General features: G+C 37.3%; 1 protein-coding gene across 3 annotated transcripts; it reads right to left on the reverse strand.

Moving 5' to 3' along the window:
* Positions 1 to 7,389: 7,389 nt before the first annotated feature.
* LOC110944336 (protein NUCLEAR FUSION DEFECTIVE 6, mitochondrial) lies at positions 7,390 to 14,938 on the reverse strand. Of its 3 annotated transcripts, XM_022185996.1 has the most exons (5): positions 14,725 to 14,938; positions 14,086 to 14,210; positions 13,908 to 14,005; positions 12,265 to 12,296; positions 7,390 to 7,568 (listed from the first exon to the last, which is right to left on the reverse strand). In XM_022185996.1, the coding sequence occupies exons 1-5, from the start codon at positions 14,853 to 14,855 to the stop codon at positions 7,493 to 7,495; spliced, it is 462 nt and encodes a 153-aa protein (XP_022041688.1). In that variant the 5' UTR covers positions 14,856 to 14,938; the 3' UTR covers positions 7,390 to 7,492. The 3 variants fall into 3 exon arrangements, with proteins under 3 accessions (XP_022041688.1, XP_022041702.1, XP_022041695.1); XM_022186010.1 differs by lacking the exon at positions 12,265 to 12,296 and having other exon boundaries at positions 13,946 to 14,005; XM_022186003.1 differs by lacking the exon at positions 12,265 to 12,296.
* Positions 14,939 to 24,093: the final 9,155 nt, after the last annotated feature.

The raw sequence follows: 24,093 nt of genomic DNA on the forward strand, positions 1-24,093 counted from the left end.
TTTTAGCAAATCTTCCATATCTTGCAACATCCTAGAAACCCCATTTCAAAAATTAAACACCTCTCTCTCTCTCTCTCTCTCTCTCTCTCTCTTGAACACCTATGGCCGAACACCCCTTCACCCACAATCATTTTCATTTTCCAACTTGTTTCTTGAAGATTCATGTTCATACAAACTCATTTCAAACTTATTTGAAGATCCAAGAGGGTTTTAAAGGTGATTTCAAGAAGGTGCAAGCTCCATATCATCAAAACCTACTAAAAATCTTGAAGGTATAAACTCACTTTAAAAATCTTGTTCTTGATTCATGGTGATAGTGATGGTTATGGAGGTTTCTCTTGTTCTTGGATTTAAACACTAACTTGAAACTAAAAACAAATAGGTTTTTGAATAAAAATGAAATGGATGAATATATATATATATGTGGGTATGGCCGTATGTATGTATATGTATATGAGATTGAGTATTGACTTTTGATAGATTCTTGTTTGACATGATTCTTGTAAAGTGAAATGCATGTGTGATCAAAAGAATGGTCTAAAAAGGTTTTATAATTTGAGATGAACATGTGAAAAGTGAAATTTTGGAATCATGTGTGTGTGCCTATATGTGGCCATGTATATATATATATATATAGGGTATGGCTAGGTAGAAAACCCTAAAAATTTGAGAAAACCCTAGAAAACCCAACCTCCTGACTTTTTTTTTTTTGAAAAAAATAACACAGGTAATATACATGTTTTTAAGAGTTTTGAGCCAAAAAAATCAAAAAAGCGCCGAGTGGTTTTTTAAAAAAAAATAAACAAGTTTCAGCACTTTTTTTCTCTAACACATGTTAGTGACGAAAGTTGCTGAAACTTGTTTATTTTTTTTAAAAACATCCACTCGGCGCTTTTTTGATTTTTTAGGCTCAAAACTCTTAAAAACATGTATATTACATGTGTTATTTTTTTCAAAAAAAAAGGGTCGGGAGGTTGGGTTTTCTAGGGTTTTCTCAAATTTTTAGGGTTTTCTATCTAGCATTGTCCTATATATATATATATATATATATATATATATATATGCATGTGAAAATTTGATGTTAGTTCATAAACATGTAAGAACAAGATTCTTGCATTTATGATAAATGATTGGATGATAATCATATGAAGATTAGAATGTTCTTGAATGACTGAACATGAGTTAAATGCATGTTGGATATAAATTAGTTCATGCATGTTGATGATGATGTGAATTAAATGCATTAGATGCTTGTACTTAAGCATGCATGTGGATATATGATCATGAAATAGACGAAGGTTATATCTTATTGCTCCTACCTTATCAAACAAATCTCTTGATTGCTCACAAATAGACGAAGGCTAAAGCACATGCTCCCACCAATGATAGTGGCTGAGAGGGTGTTGGTAGTGGAATTTTTTTCCCTCACACCAGAATATATATAAACATAGTCTTCGACCAATGAGAGTGGTTGAGGAGGTGTTTGATATGGAATTTTTTTACCCTTACACCAAATATATAAAATGCTAAGAAAGGCCAAAATGGAGTCTATAGGGCTATGACAAATATGGTCAAACATAAAAAGCCCGCGAGCAATCAAGCAAATATCCCCTTCTCAACTTTAGAAATCCACTAGTTCTTACACGAGTAAAACTAGCAGATTGACCATGTTAAAATAGAGACTATAGCTAAAGCACTTATTCCCGCCAATAGTAGTGGTTAAGAAGGTGATGATAATGGGAAAACCTAACCTCCCTCACACCAGAATATTTAAAATAGTCTTAATGACTTAAAAGTGCAAGAAAAGCCGAAATGAAAAGTCTCTAGAGCTATGACAAATTGCATAGCCAATTATAAATCAAAGCCCTTAGAGCAAATCAGTTTATATATTTCATTAAGTTCTTACAAATCCTCAAGTGGGAGTAAGACTATGTAAGGAACATCATGTCACTAGGAAGAAACCTCAAAATTCTGAGGAAAAGGTGTACGTATAAACATTTTGTCTCAAACAAACCCAAATACTTCAATGTTTTCTTTGTTTTTATTGACTTTATGAACATGATTTATTTGTTATTTCAGGCTTGTTTCTTTTTTTTTACTATGGTTCTTGACTAAACTTTTTCCCTGCCTAGGGTAGACGAATACACATTATGTCTGACATTTATTTATTGGTTTGAAACTTTTATTTTGTGGATTTTAATACTAAAGTAAAAACATGTGTTTTCTGATCTTTCGTATATGCGTATTTAACCTTGTTCATTGAATAATTATTATCCCTCATCTTGCTAATTGAATGTCTTTCAAATAATAGTTGCATGCTAGGTCATTTATTGTGTGTTCTTAACTATTGGATGTTTTGCTAGATGTAGCAAACCATAGGGATATAGTTGTAATTTGAATAGAGTTAGGTATTCTACCAATCTCGATAGTTGTGAAGTGAGAGGTTGTCGGTCTGTCTTTAATGTTAGATCGCTAGGATTAGATACTTTGTGAGAAGATCCCCTTCGTTTCCCTTTCATTATTTGCTTATCGAGTCTAATCATAAAACCATAGTTACATGTGACTTTCGCACTGTGAGGTAGATTGTCTAGAGGGTACTTTATTATTAGAGTTGGAAAGCCCGTAAGAGAATCCACTAAACTGATAGTTAAACAGCTTTTAGATTTCCATAGGTTTCTTCTCGAGAAGGGTCGAGAGTCCTTTAGGTTATCTTTTAAGTTTAGTAATTTAAGATCCCGGTTTCCACAATAGTTTCATAACCGATATAACCTGTCAAACATGTGTAGGTAGTGTGTCTTCTCATCATCTGGTCACATATTCAGTCTCATTTCGTGTTTTCGTCACTTTTAGTTAATTTTAGTAGTTTGTTAGAAACCCCCAACCAACAAAACAATTAAATCTAGTCAGTCTTAGATAAGTTAGTCAAGTCTAGTAAACGTAGTTAATAGAGTATCATTGGTTCGATACTCAGACTTACTTAAGCTTTACTACATTGACCGGTACACTTGTTGGTTGTGTGGTCTAGGTTTTAGAGAGTCGTAGTTATAAATTTAAAACTTAGAGTGTCTAGTTTAGAGTTAAAATTATGTAGTTTAAGTAGAGCACTTTGAGCACATCAGTAAATATGATGATTTAGAGATTTTTACACATACGTGATTTACTTGGATGGCTGGTTAGCACTCAATTTACTTGATCAAATTGGATTAATTACACATACGTAAGGACATGTGAACAAAATCTAATGTGTGCACTTTGTTGTTTTACTTGATTAGGACAACATTCTTACAGTTGCAAGTGAGGAAACACTAATCTCGTATCACACGAAGATTAGATTATTACGTGCACGCACAAAGTCTTGTATCATGTAGGGTTGTTCAAATCGCTCATTGCTCGCTCGCTGATCGCTCGGAAAACGCTTGGAATATGCTCGCTCGGTTTGGTTCGGTTTGCAAACGAGCCAAGCATGAGCAAAGGTCCGCTCGGCTCGGTTCGGCTCGAATTAATTTTTATTAATTTGTTACATATAATTATATATGCACACATGAATTACATGTATATTCATATTTTATATACACCGCTCTATTAGATTTGGACCACTATGCTCAAATATACAATTATATTTATCCACTAGATTATAAGCCCGTGTATTACACGGATCTAAAGATAGAAATCATGTCACTTTACATATTTGCACAAATATACACAAGTGAATTATCTATATACATACACCAATTTACATAACCTAGTTATTCTTTTTCTTTGTCGAGAATCAATGAAAGTAGGTGATCATTTACTTTCTGTACAACTTCGTTCGTAGCAAGTATGACTCTGTTATGAAAATATTTAATTTTTTGAAATATTGAAGAATCATAGCGGTGGTAGGTATTTTATGGTATGTTAATAGAAAAGATAAAACGCTATGCTTTGGTAAAGTTGAAATTGTTATTAGCGATGATGTTTATAGATTGCCATTTAGATCAATATGGATAATTTGAGATTAACATGTTTTTTAAATTATGAAATCCTGATATGCATTTTGATAAGAGATCTGAAAATTAGAGTCATAAATACAAAAGTGGAGATCTTCTTCGATTGGATTGATCGAACCCGTGAATGACCAAAATTAAGGACATGAGAACCTAATTATCTTTACATCATTTAAATGATAGAAATCATGTCACTTTACAATATCTGCACAAATATACACAAGTGAATTATTTTTATACATACACCAATTTACATAACTTAGTTATTCTTTTTCTTTGTTGGGAAGCAATGAAAGTAGGTGATCATTTACTTTCTTTACAACTTCGTTCGTAGCAAGTATGAATCTGTTGTGAAATTATTTAGATTTTTTGAAACATTGAAGAATAATAGTGGTGGTATGGTATTTTATGGTATGTTAATAGAAATGGTAAACCGCTATGCTTTAGTAAAGTTAAAATTGTTATTAGCGGTGATGTTTATAGATTGCCATTTAGATCAACACGGGTAGCTTGAGATTAACATTTTTTTTTAAATTATGAAATCCTGATGTGCTTTTTAATAAGAGATCTGGAAATTAGAGTCATAAATGCAAAAGTGAAGATGTTCTCCGATTGAATTGATCGAACCCGTGAATGACCAAAATTAAGGACTTGTGAACCTAATTATCTTTACATCATTTAAATATTGAATTTGTTTATAATACAATACAACACGTAATAATATATTAATGATAATAATATTAGATATTAATATAATAAATAATATATTAATAATATTATTAGTAAATTAATATAATTCATAACACATCTTAAAAAATATACTATGGTTATTAATTATAATATCGGATACCATTAGAATTATTATAGAAGTAATTATTATATTAATTATATTTAACTAATATTATTATTAAATTAAAGGAGAGAATGTTATTCGCATAAATATTTGAAGAAAGAAAAACTATATAATTAATATTTATAATGTTTAAATATATTACATTTACAATTGAAATAATATAATTTATATTAACTATTTTTATCGCTAATACTAATTTAGAATATTTTGTTATTCATTCATTGCGAAAATCTAAAATATTTTGAGTATCCAAATAAAACAATCAATAATATATATATATATATATATATATATATATATATATATATATATATATATATATATATATATTCATAATATATACTATGATGAAGAGATTTATATTTAATATTAACATTAGAAGAAGAGATTGATGATATTTTTTAAAATATTTATTATTTCAGTGATTAAGTTAATGTTATGTGATATTTATTATATTAAATTAAAAAAATAAATAAAAATTGTGAGAATGAAGGAACAAATGCCATGTGGCATTATTATAACTAAATAAGTGAGAAGAATGCCATGTGGCATTAAAAGGATTTCTTTATTAGTATTAGATACTAGCCTAATCAAACCAATAAAAATTTTAATACCAAATTTAAAAATAAAACTCTAAGTCGTGAAGCGACAATATTTGACATCTTTCTCTCATCAATCGTCTCTCGCTCTCACCATATGCCACAATGCGACAATTGTTCTTTGTTGTTTATTCATCGCCTCACCTGCCTCAGCCAGAGCCTCATCCTCGGACGATCCGACCTCAATCTTAGTGTCATTCTCGGACAGTTGGACCTTAGTCATGACCCGATAGCGGAGACATCAAAGGAAACATGCTAAATCTATGGTTGTTCAAATTGCTCGTCGCTCTCTTCTCGCTTGCCGCTCGCTTGAAAAATTACGCGCTCGAATATGCCCGTTCGGACTTCGCACGGTTGTAAACGAGCCAAGCACGAGCAAAGATCCGCTCGATTCAGATCAACTCGTGAACAACTCTATCACTTGAGAAATTACTGACTTCATGTGTGGCTTTACGTTATGTTTTATAGGATTGCACTCCAAACAGAATACAAGTTCATCAAAGTTTTGGATTCCCTGCAACTATTCTTTCAAAATCATTATATTAACTAGTTGAAACATTATATTAACTAATTGAAAACGTTACATTAGGACTAGAACCCCAAAACTATTCATTAACTCATTCATTTCTTTGTCATTTACACCTTACTTTACCAAGTATGCGCATCCCCCAAAGCTGTCTAAAAAGGGGTCTAGAAACTCGCCTATGACACTATGTTATAAATCACTACAATCCGAAGGATCCTAACACTAGGGCTCCTAATTTAAACTTGCTTAACAATCATAGGCGAAATGCTACATTTTATTCAGACGTAATCATGCGCGAAAAAGTATCCCAACAAAATGTCAAACTCAATGCAATGTCATACTCAACAACAAGTCATACTCAGTTGTTAAGCTTGTATTATTTATTATTGGGTTCATAACTCGGAGAAGCAATAGATTTCTTTAGCGAGTGCGAGACAATTTATGGTTGTAATTGCTAAATCAAGTGTGCTAAATCTGAATAGGAAGGTTTAGAAGTATTTTAGGATTTTTATATGCATTGTTGGTGATGTAAAAAGACCATTCATTGTATATAGGAGGTCTCGAGTCATAATGAACGAAAGTAATATCAATTGTTTGCTTTTAGTTTAGGATTCAATGTGTGTCTATAGCTCGGTCTATCATTGGTACTTCAATTAAAGGGTTGCTAGTTCTTATTTGTAGTAGTACGTCATAAGGTAGCCCACTGGAGCATTATATACCACTGGTCTATGTTGCTATAGCAAGATGCTAGCTAAATAAGGAATGTCCATCATGATCATAAGTCGGACATCAGATTCATTGATTAGGTTAAGGGAATTCGATATCTAGATGATACATGTTTCTTTCATGTAAATTCAGTTTTATTTATTTGCAACTTTTATTTGTTTAATTTTCAAAACCTCGCAATTTAAATCATTAGATTAAATATTGACAATGATTCAGTATTGGGAGCTAATCATCGTGTTATGTCGACGATACCGCTTCTTACCATATGTATGAGATAGGTGCACTTGTGCATCACTAACTTCTTCTGATACTAGTGCGACTTTAAACAACAAATCGCTTGGCCTTCATGATCTATAAGCGATTGATTATACTTCTTGAGTTTTGGTACGAAAGTTTGGTTCCGTAGGTATTCAGTGAGTGATACCTTCTGTAAGTTGTATTGAAAACGAAATCTTACAAAAGTAAAGTTAGAGATATGAAAATTGCTTGGAATTGAATTTAATAAAATAATATTATTTTTCTAAAAAAAAATAAATTTCAATTTTTGTATTCTATTTATAAATTATTACCGCTATATATGATAACTAGGATGCCCCGTCCGCGTTGCGGGGCGATGGTTGAATAATTCTTGTCACACCCTGACCACGTTAAAACAACAAAACCGCGACGGAAACGTCGGAGAGTGGATTAACAGAATCATTGTTTCTCAACACATGGATTGAAATTTCGTTTTATTTAATTAAGTTGTTACATTGTCTTGAAATTTAAAAGCAAAACACAAACATATAGTGTATCATTATTATTAAGTCACCAAGGCCTCGTCCAATCCTATGTGAGCATGCATCCTAGTCATCATCAACATCATCAAACAACAGCACCTGAAACATATGTGAAAATAAAGTCAGCATAAAAATGCCGGCGAGCACATAGGTTTTGTGAGTGTGTCAGATTCATGGCTTGTATAAGTATTGCAATACCTCGTACTATTACTAGAGTCGATAATTGAAAACATTGTTTTGAAAAGTGTTTTGTATTGCAATATGATTAACCAACTTAAAACAAGTTGGTTATAGTTTTTAAAACCTCGTTGCCATGAAATCTTGACTAAAATATTTGTTTTTGTAAACCAAATTGTAAATCATTCTTGTAATAAAACTCGTATGGTTTATATCTTTTAGTAAACATCGTTGCGTGACATCGTTTGAAATCAATCGTTCAAGTGAACTAAACAACGCCACGGAATGTAATATGATAAAAACACTTATATATAAGAAGTACCAGCGACGTATCTACCATGCTTTTATCATATTACACCGGCCCGTTATCTAATCACATATAAAAAACCAATCGTTCAATTGTACGTGTTCTCAATCGTTCGTGTTATCAAAACCAATCGTTCAACTCGTTTGTGCTATAAACCATCGTTCAAGTGTTCGTGTTATAAACCATCGTTCAATCGTTCAAATCGTTCGTGTTTTACTTGTGAAATGCAACTTTTGGTCGTTCTTGTTGAATACATTCAAACCTGTGTTCTGACTCGTTCATCGTTCAATCGTATTAACAAACCACCAAAGGGTTAGTTAAAATTCATCAGGTTCTGTCGTTACCCACATTACCCCAATAACCATGGTGATAGTCCAATAACGGGATTTGTCAGATCCTATGGTACCATAACATACTACTGGTCGGCTCGGCCAAAGCTAATGAATGTCATTTGTGTTATGTATTAATGCACCAACAAGTTCGTCCACATTATTGAAATCGTTATGTTTTATATAAACCATAGTATTTGTTTTGAAAACTCAAAATCGTTTAGCACATATGAATCACCCCAAAACAATTGAAAGCAGTAAAATAGGGGAACTATCTACTCAGTACTCACTTGAGATTGCAAGGTATCCTCAATTAAGTGAACTAACAAGCCCGTCAATGAATTCAAGTGGCACCTAGTAATCGGATCACTATGTTAATAAATCGACACCTAAATCGGGAGATCGGGTAGAATGAGATCTCGTAAACCAAATGAGTATTGGAACTCATGTGATATAATTTAACAAAGCCTACATTCTGATTTGATATCTATCCTAAGTGCTTTTGACCCGTTATGACCCGTTAAGGTAGTATACGCTACTTTAATGCATCATTCGCGCGAATGCGCGTTCGAACCGCCTAACTAGTCCTATGACAAGTATTATATGCCTTAACATGTTTAATAACATTGCATAATCAGTTTAAGTGTCAAAAATTAAGTTACATATGCTTAAATTCAAATTATGCATGAAAAGGGCATTTTGGTCATTTTTCTAAGGCATATAAACTACCTATCATACAACTAAGTGACCATAAGGTATAAGCTCGGAAGGTTATTCCCTATACAACTATGGTCACAAAATATGTTTGGTCGGATCCTAATGATCGACCAAACGGGTCGGGTTCGAAAGTTTAAGCGGTTGTCGAGACCGCTTGACTTACGACCCTAAACAAGCACTAAACTAAAAGTGACGAGTTAAACATGTTTAACTAAGTTAGAAACTGATTTGATATCAAAACAAAGTATTTTGATACCCGAAAATAGTTTCGCCGCAAAATGCACATAATCGTGCATTTTGACCGAAACTTTGACTCGTCACTTCGACTAGTCAATGTGGTAATCAGTAGTCATAGTAGCATGGGACTATAACCATCGTGATTACGCTCACGTTGTAAACGTCAAACAAACTTTGTCTTAACCAAATCATGGTCAAAGCAGAAAGTCAAACATTGTTTGACTTTCTTGCTTAATTAAATAAATAAACAAGAGATGAAAGAACACTTACAAGTGTTCTAGGTTGAAGAAGATGATCAAAAAGACTTAAATATAAAGTATCCAACCAAGTGGTAGCCTCAATTCAGAGCATAGGTGAAAAGAAATGAAGATGAGCAAGGATTGAATGAAAAGTGTTTGCTATTTATAGGAAATCATGAATCATTGGATCTTTACCATGTGTAATTGAGTTGTTCCAAGCATGATCAACTCCATACACATGTTAACTACTGATTTGGGGGCTTGGGGAACACTTAAACCAGCCCACAATATGCAAAAACTAAGGTTAAAATCAGGTTCAGCAAGCTGTTTTGCTGATACAATGAATCTGTCCAGCATGAGTCCTCGCGCCCTGCGACCCAGATAGGGTCTGGCTGTCGCCCCCCGCCAGAGCTCCCAGACAGAAGTTTCTTTTTTTGGCAAAACAGGCCCCTGCAGCCTAAAAATTTGATTTTTGATGCTTTTAACCCTCGTTAACCCCATTTTAAGGCTCGACAAGGATGTTAAAGCATAGGGGACTTGAAATATGCTTAGAAATATCTCGGAGGTTGGTTCATTTGGTGGTACGATCGCGTTATTCGGTTAATTGCGACAAAACTCGAACGGACGCGAAAACGATACAAATTAAGCGACGAATGGTATTTTTGCATTCCTATCACTAAAATATAATATTTTAGTGATTAGAAAAAATTTTTGGATGTCCGTAATGGTCAGAACGTAAGATATGCGCGTATATGCAAACTTACACAGTTTTTGACGCTTTTATCCCTATGATCAAATAAGCGCATTTTCGCATACCGAACCCCTCAAAACTTATTTCTAAGCTATGTTAAAGGTATTTAGGGTATGTTTAGCTTATGATCTTGTTACGGAGTGTACGTTGCTATACGAATCGACAGACTTTTGCAGTTTGTCACAAATAGTCCCTGTGATCGAATAAACTTATTTTTGACACACCAAACCCTTTAAAACTTATTTCTAGGTTATGTAAAGGGTATTTAAGGTATGTTAAGCTTATGTCACTGTTCCGGAGTGTTTGTCGCGTTAAACTGATCACGTTTACGTAACAGTTTGCGTATAACTTTCCAGAAAGCGATTTAAAGCTTGAAATCGAACAAGAATCAAAATGTGAAATTGTCAAACACAAATACACAAGTATTGAAACCAAAACACATTATTTCATTGATAATTGATATTGTTCTACATCGTACAGTGTTTACAGAGCACAAATGTCACAATTCTCAACCAACTAAAAAAAACACTTTTATAGTTTTCCTAGAAAAAAACTAAAACGATGAGAAGACCGTAATTTTGAACTCAAGGCAAAACTGTAATTTGTTAAAACTAATGAGTGAGTGTTAGGAAAGCTTCTTGACACGAAAAAAATTAAACCAAGTCAACCAACTAAAACAAAACACTTTTATAGTTTTGCTAAAAAAAACTAAAACGATGACAATACTGTAATTTTAAACTGAGAGCGAATTTTTTTTACTAGGGTAAAATCGTAATTTGCCAAAAGCTGAAGTGATGGTAATATTGTAAATTTGAACCAGTGGCAAAATCATAATTTTGAACTTAGGGTAAAATCGTAATATTAATTTGAACTAAGGGCAAAATCGTAATTCTAATGTGGGGGCAAAACCATAATTTTATTTTAAACTAGGGCAAAATAAAAATTTTGAACTGTGGGCAGAATCATAATTTTGAGTTGGGGGGCAAAAGCAAAATTTTATTTTGAACTAGGGCAAAAACGTAACTTTAAAGTGAGGGCGAAATCATAATTTTTGAAATGGGGGCGAAATCATATCTTTGAAACGAAGAGCAAAATCGTAATTTTGATCTGGGGGCAAAACCATAAATTTTATTTTGAACTGAGGGCAAAATTATAATTGTGAGCCGATGGCAAAATAGTAATTTATAGCTAGGGGCAAAAGTATAATTTTATTTTGAACTGGGGGCAAAGTTATAATTTTAAACTGGGGATAAAATCATAAGTTCGAACCGAGGCCAAAACCATAGTTTTTAGCCAGGGGCAAAAGCATAATTTTATTTTGAACTAGGGGCAAAAGCGTAACTTTAAATCGGGATAAAATCGTAATTTGGATTGGACTACCTTGCTACGGGGAGCCATCTTATGGGAACCCTAGGCCGTGTTTCGAGAGAAATTTTTTGATAGTAATACCTGCTCTAATCAAGCATTGACTTTTTCAAGTGACCATTGATATAACTTTTCAATCAAACTTGACCCTGACCCACACTAACAATCCCTCTCCTTGAAAAGAAAACAACCCAGCGAAAAACCAAACCAAACCAAACCAAACCAAATTGGTTACACACGCACATTGCTTTAAGAATGAGCTTGTTTGTATCCCTAAATCTGCACAAGGCCTAAGGCACTTGGCAAGAGGTTCATTGCTTCTATCTGCTCAGGCATGAAAGTCACGGAGGGCAAATTTTTTTCATCAGGGGGTTGTACATAAAAGATGTTTTTATTTTTTATTTTAGACAGTCACTTAAATCATATACAGGATATTAAAAATGATGGTGATACCTAGCGCATTGCTTACGTAATGTGTGCGTCTTAGCCTTGGCTCAGTCACTCACAAAACAAATGTTTGGTGTTTCGAGTTTCCAACGCATGTGATAAGAGCGGGTTTTATTTAAAGACCCGATAGCACAAGGGCATGAAGTAATACAAAATCTTGAAAGAAGACTATCAAGTATCATAAACCAGATTAAGAAATAAAAATTAAAGCAGAAAATTACCCTACCTAAATCTCAGTACAATCCCAGAGCTAAGAATCTGCAAAGTGAATTTAAATTGTGTCACCATGATGTGCCAATCAAGCATGTAGCAATAAACATATTCAAACCTGATTTAGGGCACACACCTAACTAGCACTGGAACGGGTACGAGATCGGGGTACGGGGACGATACGGGAACGAGGAATGGTAAAACTCAAAATTCCAAGATACGGGTACATCAATAAAAAATATAAAAAAATAAAAATACATTAAACAAATTCCAAAAATACTACATCTTCCAAAGGTAATTAATTATCAATAATCAAATTATTTTCAAATTCCGGTTCATCTAGTGAGAGATCGGCAATCGATAGAGAATTAGAGATGATGAGACTTGAGAGTATAGAGATTAGAGAAGCCAAATATGATAGGTCTATTTATTTAATGGTCGGTTGTGGAATTTGAAAGGGTAAAAACCCTAAAAATAAATGGAAACGGGCTGGATACTTCTACCAGATACGTCCCCGACGTGGAAACGTTTAGGAAACGTCCCCGACGAGTACCCATGGTGTTTCCGTCCCCGACAAGTACCCGAGACGGGTACGGCCACATAAATGGAGTCCCTGTGCTACATAGGCACACACACACTGGCGGGTTCAAATGAGAACTACCAAGTATATAGGAACACTTAGAAACCAATAATTCTTTAATGGTTCTATAATGGCCGTATTCATGTGTGGTAATTATATATTCTAATGATTCGAAAAATAACCAGTGGATTGAATGGTTACTAAATATTAAGTAGTTCTCCTTTAAACCATTATATATCACATATTGTAAAAGACTTTTCTTTTAGTAAACAAAAAAAGTAAAATAGCACAATATGTAAACTTTATTAATCAACAAAACTCCATTTTCAAAGTTCATTCTGAATGGCTTGAGCCAACCCTGTGTGCAATGCTCAATAAAATCCTATAATCTTGATCAAATCAACCATATCCATAAGACTGTGGGGTATGGGGCTTGGGTTGGGGCGTGGATTGGCTGAAAACGCCCAAGCCACCACCCCGGGTGGGCTTGGGTTGGGGCGTGGCCCAAGGGGCGGGAGTTTGAAGCCGGGCGTGGGGCGGGCTAGCAATCCTATGTGGCGGGCTCCTATTCGCTTTGTTGGCCATGTCATAGCGGGGCGGGGTAATTTAAATTTTTTTTTAATAAACTGCCAAGCCACGCCCCAACCCAAGCCCCGCCATACCCCACGGACACGTCACTCACCGGTGGGGGGGCTCAAATTCCACGTGTCAACTCATGCCCCCAACCCAAGCCCCACCATAAGGTTACTTTATTATGGAATTCATGTATGTACTTGATCTAAAAATTAACCCCGTACAACTAATTTTGGATGGGCCGAAGCCCCATGCGTTAACCACTAGGAACATCAAAACTCTCGGTAATGTCAAAACTATTGCCCTCACCATATATCTAGAAAACAAACCATCACATTGGTTTCTTGTGGCAAGAAAAGAAAATTAAAATTTTGAAGAGTGAGTGGTTTTATAACCAAAAATTGTTCGTTCTTACAAATACAAACCGTAGGTTTTATACTTGTAAAAAACAATAATTAATTTGTTTGCGCTTAAACAGTTTGCTTAAAATGTAGAATTCTACTTACCATATTAGATATATTTATAGAAAGTGGAATCCATTTACCCATGTGGCACTTTAGCTTGGATGGAATAGTGCATGATTTACACACAGCATGGAAACAAACTGGCCAAGTATAGATAGTTCAATTTCATGTATGTAACCAAAAAAATCATAGCATTGAGAAGTTTAGAAAAGAAAGATACCATCAATGAGCCAACCATATCTACAGGGAGCAGTTGAAAGCATTGAAGTGAGCAATGCAGAAGCAGTGGCTGTGTGGAAGGGAAATAATGATTCCACAGTAACACAACTCATCTCTACAGGTGACCTATTTTTTCATAAAGTTGTTATTTGGCGCAAGAAATGCATATTAAAAACAAAGACCCTGGAAACCTAATTTTCTTTCTATGTTCTAATCAACCGCATTCGTAAAATTAACACTGCGAAGCGAAATCCAATATTATGCATGAGCTTTCTATCTAGTAAACCAACCATGATCAACAGCATACATGTCGTCCTATTGCAAGTAGAAATGAACATACATACTAACTAAGATATTTTTGGCTTCAGTAATTGGAAGCTGTAAGACAAAAACTGGTACAGTGGTACCTACAATCAATCTCCTCTAAACAACATTCATGGCAATCTATCTAGCAATAAGGATCACAGTGTGTGGTGTCAAATATCCTTAATAACTAACTGGTTAACCAAAACACGAGTAGACTGAAATCATCAATCATATGTGAAAATTCAAAAATGCAGATACTGAGGGAAGTTGAAGGTTACGAAGAAATAATAATAATAATAGAAATAAGAAAAAAAAGGAATGTGAAAGAGGTAACCTGAAAATGCGATGAGAAAGGGGTTTTCGAGAGCGGAAGGTGCGTGTACAGCCAGAGATTCTAGGGGCTGATGCTCTGACGGAGGTGGAGGCTGAACGGAGGAGGGACCTGGCTACGACGGATGCCGCCATGACGATGGATGCAGACCTATTGCTATTGCTGGCTGGGTTTCGGAACCCCTAAACCTTAACGGGACTTCTTGTTATCTCATTTCTTTGTGTTTTCTATTTTAAAATATTTTACTTTTTATTCTTTTTCTTTATACTAAACTAGATTACCCCCTGGGGTTTAGGCTAATTGGCACTCTTATCCCCCTAACGAAATAATTGCAATTTTACCCCCCAACGTTTGGTGTTATGTCGCAAGTTTACCCCCCGGCGTCAATTTTGTTAACAGATCTGTTAACTATAACTTGAAATGACTATAATGCCCTTTCATATTACCCACTGTGTTTTGTTTTACTCTGTGATATTACCCCCTGCCACCACTGCCACCGCCATTCACCACCACAACCACCACTGCCACCTCCAGCCACCATAGATCAATATTTATAGATGAATCTGGTGCAGCCATATGGAAAACAACTTCAGCCCCTTCACAAGTTGCAATTACGCAAACGCATATAAAACATACAGTCAAAGAGTTTCATTTTCCCTCTCTTCTGAACTAGAAAAGTTTTAAGTTACCTTTTAATACTTGAGATTTGCCACAGAGATCCATAGATACGTATTGAGCACGACCTAAGCGTAAAGCTTGACCAAGGTTTCCTCTTTCCTTGTAGGGTTCCAGCTTGATATCAGGACCCAAATCAGCAATCCTAACTGAATATATTTCATACCTTATGAGCATATCAACTAGATGTCGAGCAGCAAAGCCTCTTCCACCCGTCAGAACACACCACCTCTCTTGTGGACCAGCCATTCGGTGTCCTTATAATAACATAACAACCATATCAACTGATGCAAGCCCTAGTTAGCAATGCAATGTGTCTTAAATCCAAACATTTGATTGCTATTTAGTGCTACTTTAAAGATGCATCCAAATCAAAATGTAGCTAATTGTTAAGAAATATCGCCTATATAACCTCCATTGTGACATCAAAAACAAATTTAACTTGTCCAACAAGAAAATTATAGATCTAATTCTGTTAATTACAAAACAAAGCCTGGAACTCCTGAATTCACACGTTAAGCTAAGCCAATTGTCACATCAAAAGTGACAGATTATGAGATAATCGTTACGAATCTCAGTTTTGCAACAATTTTCAATTTCTACATAGATAAATTAACGGAATCTAAGAAGTTTCTAAGTGAGAATTCAGAAACAAAGCCACTTTTGTGGTTCTAATTTGTCACACCCCCAAAATCCACAAGCGGAGTATCACCGCATGGAGGCGTGACTGACCAGGATCAAGCCACCAATCATATTGAACAATATAGTAAAGTAATTAAAAGTTCAACCACACAATATAATTGGTGTTCACAACCAAGTAAACCAAGTTCAAATTAAACAGCGGAAGCATAAAATGTAAAGCCAAAACATAAGTTCAATAAGTTCATAAAGTTTAAATGTTATAACATGGAACTCTACAGTCCATGTCCCACAATGACCACTCCTTCTCGTGCAAGCTCCATCTAGGTACCTAACGACCTGCAAGGCATGTAACAAGGAGTCAACACAAAGTTGAGCGAGTTCACAGTTGGGTGTTTATTTTAAGTTGTTTTTGAAAACATAGTTTTTCTTTGGCAGGCTTACTTGTCGTGGGGGTTACCCCGTAGTTGAAAATATGATTAACCAATTCCTTCTTTCCCAAAACATAACCAGTGGGGGCTTCCCCATGTGAACCACTAGACCGTTACCATATCAACAACTGACGAAAGTAAGTTGTGCCCTAAGACAATGTCTATCATCATTGACTGAGTGCCCAGATCCATTAGTACACGCCCGTCCTACCGGCACGGTGTGAGGCTTGTCAACCCTAATAGCGCTATTAACTAATGACCCGCTCGCCATTGGCCCGGCGATTAAGTCGATATAAAAATGAGAGACTTAATGATAGAGTTTTGTCTAGTAAGTTTTAAGGTGGTTGTCCTACCCAAGGAGGACGAACGTACGTATTCTACCCAAGGAGAAATACGCAGGATTAGTATTGGCATCCTACCTATGGAGGATGGCGATACATATCCTACCCAAGGAGGATATGCAGGTTCCGTTTTAGTTCTTTAACCCATTCCCAACCACTGGGAATCCCATGCCTTAAAGAGTGTGAATGCACCTTGGTTTGCTAGGTTAGATTAGTTACTCTAATAATCAGGCATCAAGCACGTCCTAATAAGGTACAGATAACAATCAGTTTCGCGTGCATGCTTAACAAGTATTCTACGTACGGTTTATCTACTCATTACTTCTATCACATACCACACAATTCTAATGTCACACACTGTCTTTTGTGGAAGATCATAGTTAAAATACACTTGTAACCCTTGTTAGAAAATATTTTCTATGTGTTGGAATTTTTAGAAAATTTCGCCATAGTTTCCTTTGTAAACGGAGGTGTCCATGCTATTTAGCATATCATTTTCTTTTCAAAATAATCACAATAATCATCAACAAACACTTTACATCACCAAGAGCAAAAACTATATGCTTTATATAATAATCATGAACTTGATATTTCACAAAAACGCGTAGTAACTTGGTAAAGTGTTTAGTGGGTTTAGTTACCCTCCAAAGTGTGTTTACTTCTTTTAAAATCTCATTCTAGCAAAGGTTTGGTGTTTACAACTTGTGAGCATAATTTATAAAAAATTATTCTTTTGAACTCTTCTTGTAAATAAAGTGTCCTTACACTTGTTTCATTTACAAAAATGGTGTAAGTGCAAGTAAAACTCATGATCTTTTAAAATCGACTCTTGGACTTGGTTTGTTTTAGAAAAATCTTTTGTAAATCTCGGATCTACATGATCACCAACTCATTGTTTTACTATATTTTTAAGAAACCATTTTTATTTCTCAAGTTCATATTTTTATTAGAATATGATTATTTTATGTAAACACATAATCGTCTCCTAATCTTGTTAAATCATGCTTCTAATCATCCTTTAACAAGTTCAATATAGTGATTAACATCATATTACCAAGAATCAACAAGTAATCAACAACATATTCACAACAACATCATAATAACAACATTTCATCCTATTTCCTCTTTATGTAACTTTATGTTTATGATTCTTGTTCATTTTCTTTTAGTGTTCTTAAGTTACATAACAATATATATCTATTTAACTAACAAAATAAGAAATAGAAGCTAGTAACAAGAAGCTTACAACTAGCTCAAAGGCTAGGGAAGATCACTATAGAAAATGATGAAGGAGATGGTGAATGAAAGCCAAAGATGAAGGTTCTTCAAGATCTTCAAACACCAAGCTCCATGGATCACCTTCTAACACTTGAATGAAGCTTAAAAATGGAATGATGGTGGTGACAAGGTGGTGGTGGTGGTGGTGGTGGCGGCCTTAGAGTTAGCCGAGAGGGAGAGAGAGGTGTTGAGGGAGTGGAGTGTGAATCTTGTGAAGATATGATGAAGATATGAAGTGATCTAATTTAGATACTCACCATACTTATAATCATCCTATCTAATATTTTGTTCATCATCACAAGCAATATCTAAATATAATATGTGAATGAAATCTAGTAGTATGGTGGTGATCTTGTTGGGGTCCTCCTTGGACCGTAAATGATGAGAGGGGGGTTTATTGTAAATTTGATGGTTAGTAGGTAAGTAATAGTTCAAATCCAAGTATAAGGTTACATGTTCTAGTTAGTAGATATCTAGTGGGTGTTATGGTGTACGGGGATCATAACTAGCCAAGAAATAATTAAACAATGTTTTTAGCAATATTTTGGTGTCCCGGGTAATGTCCGGTTGTTCGGTTAGATACCGGTTCGTTAAAGTGCTAAGTTGTTCCGTATAGTGTCTTTTATGTAACTTTTCGTAACACTTTTAATTCTCAACACTTAGGAAAGCATACAGGACCATTTTGTCAATTTTCTGCACAAGACTAGTATGTTGAAAAGCTGGAAAATGCAGAAATCATAAAGCAGTTACGTCATCAGTTGCAATTAAGCACAGTCATTAAGCACAATTTAATATTGATTAATCGTACGGATACATGCAAGTATGAGGGTTGTCACATTCTCCCCCTGTTAAGAAAATTTCGTCCCGAAATTTAGCACGTGGTTACTGAGGAAGCTAGTTAAGTTGCGTGGTTTCCTGGTTTTCCTGGGGTGTCACATCATCCCCCCGTTGGTTTGGAATTTCGTCCCGAAATTCTGCAGTAGCTTCAGCCTCAGTAGTGGTTGCACTTTTCTTAAACAACCGGGGATACTTGAGTTTCATTTGGTCTTCTCGTTCCCAAGTATACTCTGGGCCATGACGGGAGTTCCAACAGACTCGAACAAGAGGTATTATGGTGTGCTTGAGAACCTTAACATCTCGATCAGTAATCTCTACTAGTTCCTCGACGAATCGCAGCTGATCGTCGATAGTGAGCTCCTTGAGAGGAACTATGAGGGTCTCATCTGACAGACACTTCTTCAGATTCGACACATGGAAAACATTGTGAACTCCGCTGAGTTCTGCTGGTAGATTCAGCTTGTAGGCCACCTTGCCAATCTTCTCAATGATTTCGAAGGGTCCAACATATCGCGGGTTGAGTTTGCCTCGTTTGCCAAAACGAACTACACCTTTCCAAGGTGAGACTTTAAGTAGCACTCGATCCCCGACCTGGAACTCGAGCGGTTTCCTTTGTTTATCAGCATAGCTTTTCTGACGGTCACGAGCTGCCGACATTCGTTGTCGTGTCTGAGCAATCCTCCCGGTTGTATCTACTACAAGTTCTGGGCCAGTGATTTGGCTGTCGCCAACCTCTGCCCAACAAAGAGGTGATCGGCACTTCCTTCTGTACAATGCCTCGAACGGAGCGGCCTGGATACTGGTGTGGTAACTGTTGTTATACGAAAACTCCACTAACGGGAGGTGTTTTTCCCAGCCATTACCAAAGTCGATTACACATGCCCTAAGCATGTCTTCAAGGGTTTGGATGGTGCGTTCAGATTGCCCATCCGTCTGTGGATGATATGCCGTGCTCATTTCTAATCGAGAGCCAAAGGACTTGTGCATAGCTTGCCACAACTCAGATGTAAAACGTGAGTCACGATCAGAAATGATGGAGGTTGGCACTCCGTGCCTTGATACTACTTCCTTTAGGTAGATGTCTGCTAGAGTAGAAAATTTATCCGTGTCCTTGATAGCCAAAAAATGTGCAGACTTAGTCAGTCGATCCACTATCACCCAAATGGTATCATTTCCACGTTGAGATCTAGGCAGGCCAGTAACAAAATCCATGGAAATTTGCTCCCATTTCCATTTAGGTATCTCTGGTTGTTGAAGTACGCCTGATGGTTTCTGGTATTCGACCTTGACCCTAGCACAAGTCAAGCATTTACTGACGTAGGTTGCTATGTTGGCTTTCATACTAGGCCACCAATACGTAGTCTTGAGATCGTGGTACATCTTATCCGAACCAGGATGTACGGAGTAACGAGACTTGTGCGCTTCATCCATCACAAGCTCGCGTAAGTTTCCGTAAAATGGGACCCAAATGCGCCCTGTTACATAGTAGGTGTCGTCTTCCTTTTGTTCTAACCGCTTCCTCGATCCTTGTAAGGACTCAGCCCTGATGTTCTCTGCTTTCAACGCTTCGACCTGAGCATCACGAATTTGAGCGGGAAGGCTAGAGTGAATGGTAAGCTGTAACGCACGTACACGCTTTGGTGTAGTATCCTTTCGACTAAGGGCGTCGTCCACAACATTGGCTTTGCCCGGATGGTACTTGATTGCACATTCATAATCATTCAAGAGCTGACCCATCGACGTTGTCGCATGTTTAATTCCTTTTGCTTGAAGATATGCTCGAGACTCCTGTGATCGGTGTAAATGGTGCACTTGGTACCGTACAGGTAATGTCTCCATATCTTAAGTGCGAAAACAACTGCTCCCAATTCCAAGTCGTGCGTAGTGTAGTTCCTTTCGTGAACTTTAAGTTGGCGCTATGGGTAGGCAATGACCTTGTCACGTTGCATCAACACGCAACCAAGTCCTTGGATGGAAGCGTCGCAATAAACCACAAAATCATCTATGCCTTCTGGCAATCAGAGGATAGGCGCGCTACAAATTCTATCTTTTAAGTGTTGAAATGCGGACTCCTGTACATCACCCCAACGATAGGTGACACCCTTCTGAGTCAGTGAAGTGAGAGGTTGCGCAATCTTTGAGAAATCCTTGATAAACCTTCTGTAATATCCTACCAAACCCAAGAATTGGCCGATTTCTGTTGGTGTACGGGGTGCAGGCCAGTTCTTGATCGAGTCAACCTTAGATGGATCCACATGAATTCCATCCCTGTTTACCACGTGGCCTAGAAAGTGGACTTCGCGAAGCCAGAAGTCACATTTCGAAAATTTGGCATACAACTGCTCTGTTCGAAGAAGTTCCAAAATAAGCCTCAGGTGTTGCTCGTGTTCTTCCTGGCTCTCCGAATAGATCAGGATATCGTCAATGAAAACTATGACAAACTTATCCATGTAAGGTTTGCACACTCGGTTCATGAGATCCATGAAGACCGCAGGTGCATTTGTCAGCCTGAAAGGCATGAAAAAAACCTCGTAGTGCCCGTATCGAGTTCTAAATGTTGTTTTGGAGACGTCCTCATCTCGGACTCTCAGTTGATGGTAGCCTGACCTCAGGTCAATCTTTGAGTAGAAACTCGACCCTTGCAACTGGTCAAATAAGTCATCAATGCGCGGGAGAGGATAGCGATTCTTCACGGTCACCTTGTTGAATTCGCGGTAGTCAATACACATTCTGAAGGTACCGTCCTTCTTCTTCACAAATAACACTAGAGCTCCCCAAGGCGAAGAGCTAGGGCGAACAAAACCCTTGTCCAAGAGCTCTTGTAGTTGCGAGGACAGTTCTTCCAGTTCTGATGGAGCTAGACGATAAGGTGCACGAGTTATTGGTGCTGCTCCAGGAGTTAGCTCGATTTGAAACTCGACTTGTCGATGAGGCGGAAGACCAGGTAATTCCACAGGAAATACCTCAGGAAAGTCGCGCACAATAGGAATGTCTTCTATCTTCTTTTCCTTCGAAGATGTATAAAAAACGAGGGCTAGAATAGCAGTGTGGCCCTTTCGCAACCACTTCTGGGCCTTAAGGAAAGAGATGATGCCCACAACAGCACCACTCTTGTCGCCACGAATCACGAGGGGTTCTTCACCAGAACGAGGGATGCGGACAATCTTCTCGTTGCAAAGAATTTCTGCTTGCTGATGAGATAACCAATCCATTCCAATAACAACATCGAAACTACCCAGAACGATAGGAATGAGGTCGATAGAAAAGGTCTGATCAGCAAGAACAAGATTACAACCCTTAACTATGTGTGTGGCCTCTAAACTTTTACCGTTTGCTAGCTCTACCATGTGTTTGGTGGTCAAAGGTGCCGGGGTGCGCTTAAGCATTTGACTAACTTTTAAGGTCACATAACTAGTATCGGCACCCGAATCGAATAAAACAGTAATAAAGAAATCATCCAGAAGAAACTTACCCATCACAACGTTGAGATCGTTCCTTGCGTCACCCTGACCCAGCACGAAAACACGTCCCCTGGCACCATTGCCATCATTGTTTCCCCTATTATTGTTTCCGTTTCCCTGGTTGTTGTTGTTGTTGTTCTGTTTCTGGTTCAACTGGGGGCAGTTTCTCTTGAAGTGTCCTTCAGCACCACACTGATAGCATCCCCTGTTACCCTGCTGTTGCTGCTGCTGATTCTGTGGAGCTTGTGGCTGCTGTTTACGATTCTGATTCGCAGAACGTGAGCTCCTGCAATCCTTGGCTTCATGACCCAGCTTGTTACATCTCTGGCAACGACCCTTGTTGCACGGCCCGCTGTGGTGCAAATTACATCGATTGCACTTAGGGTGATTTCCCTTGTATCCACCTTGACCTTGATTCCCAGAAGACTGCTGATTGGGCTCGTGTACTCATCTGTCTTTTGCTGCTGAGACTGAGACTGAACTGAAGTAGAGCCCTTGCCCGAATTTCCATCCCACTTGCGCTTGTTATCACTGGGAGCATCAGTAGTAGTAGCGCTAATACGCTTGGGCAGCTTGTTCTGCTCAACTGCCTGATCAGTGAGACGATGAGCCAACCGGATGATTTGCTGAATGGTGCCAAGATTAGCTGAGGTCACGTGGCTCTAAATTTCTGGCACTAAACCCTTAAGGTACAGCTCGATATGCTTGATGGGAGGATCCACCATAGTAGGACACAAGATAGCTAATTCGTTCGATCTCTTTGTGTATGCCTCGATTTCAGACCCCGTCATCTTCAAATTGAAAAATTCCACCTCTAGCTTGTGAATGTCGTCACGACTACAGTACTCTTCTTTGATCAATTCTTTGAAGCCGTTCCATGGGGTGGCATTAGCAACCGCCAGCCCTAGCAGTTGAACCTGTGCTTTCCACCAGGTTAACGTAGCACATTCGAGCGTCCCAGTAGCAAATTTCACCCTACGATCTTCCGGGCATTCACACATCTCGAACCAGTGAAGAAGACCTACAGATCCTTCTGTGCCACTGAAAGTACTAGGTCGGCAATCCATGAACGTTTGAACGTACATACGGGAGGCTGAGCATGTTGACCTGTGGCGCGAGAATAAAAGACAAGGTTAAGCACAAGAGTAGGTTCGCGAGGGTAGGATCTAAACGTCCTAAGATGGGTTCATATGGCAGGTTATACCTCCTGCAGGTACAGCGGCGAGTGCCTCAGCCACTCGTTCGTAGATTAGAGCTGTCAGCTGGGCTTGAGTCAAGTTCAAACGTCCACTCATGATCTTCACAACGAAGCAACGTAAGTGAGAAAAGTGTCACGAAAGTGCGTAAGCGTGGGATAACAGAAGAGAGTAAGCACACAAGGCTCAAATAGCAGTTATCACGTTAACTAATGCACTATGTGACTATCAGACAGATAATATAAACATAAATCATACCACCTATTGTTTCAAGTCTTGCACGTGGAGCGAAGCGTCGTTGTGGATCGTTGAGCACTGTACAGGTTATAGTCTGGTTTTGTCAAAAAGCTTTTCCCTTTTTAAAACCAAGTTCACTATAACCAATGGCTCTGATACCAATCTGTCACACCCCCAAAATCCACAAGCGGAGTATCACCGCATGGAGGCGTGACTGACCAGGATCAAGCCACCAATCATATTGAACAATATAGTAAAGTAATTAAAAGTTCAACCA

Source organism: Helianthus annuus, chromosome 1 (genome assembly GCF_002127325.2).
Source record: "Helianthus annuus cultivar XRQ/B chromosome 1, HanXRQr2.0-SUNRISE, whole genome shotgun sequence".
Lineage (NCBI taxonomy): Eukaryota > Viridiplantae > Streptophyta > Magnoliopsida > Asterales > Asteraceae > Helianthus > Helianthus annuus.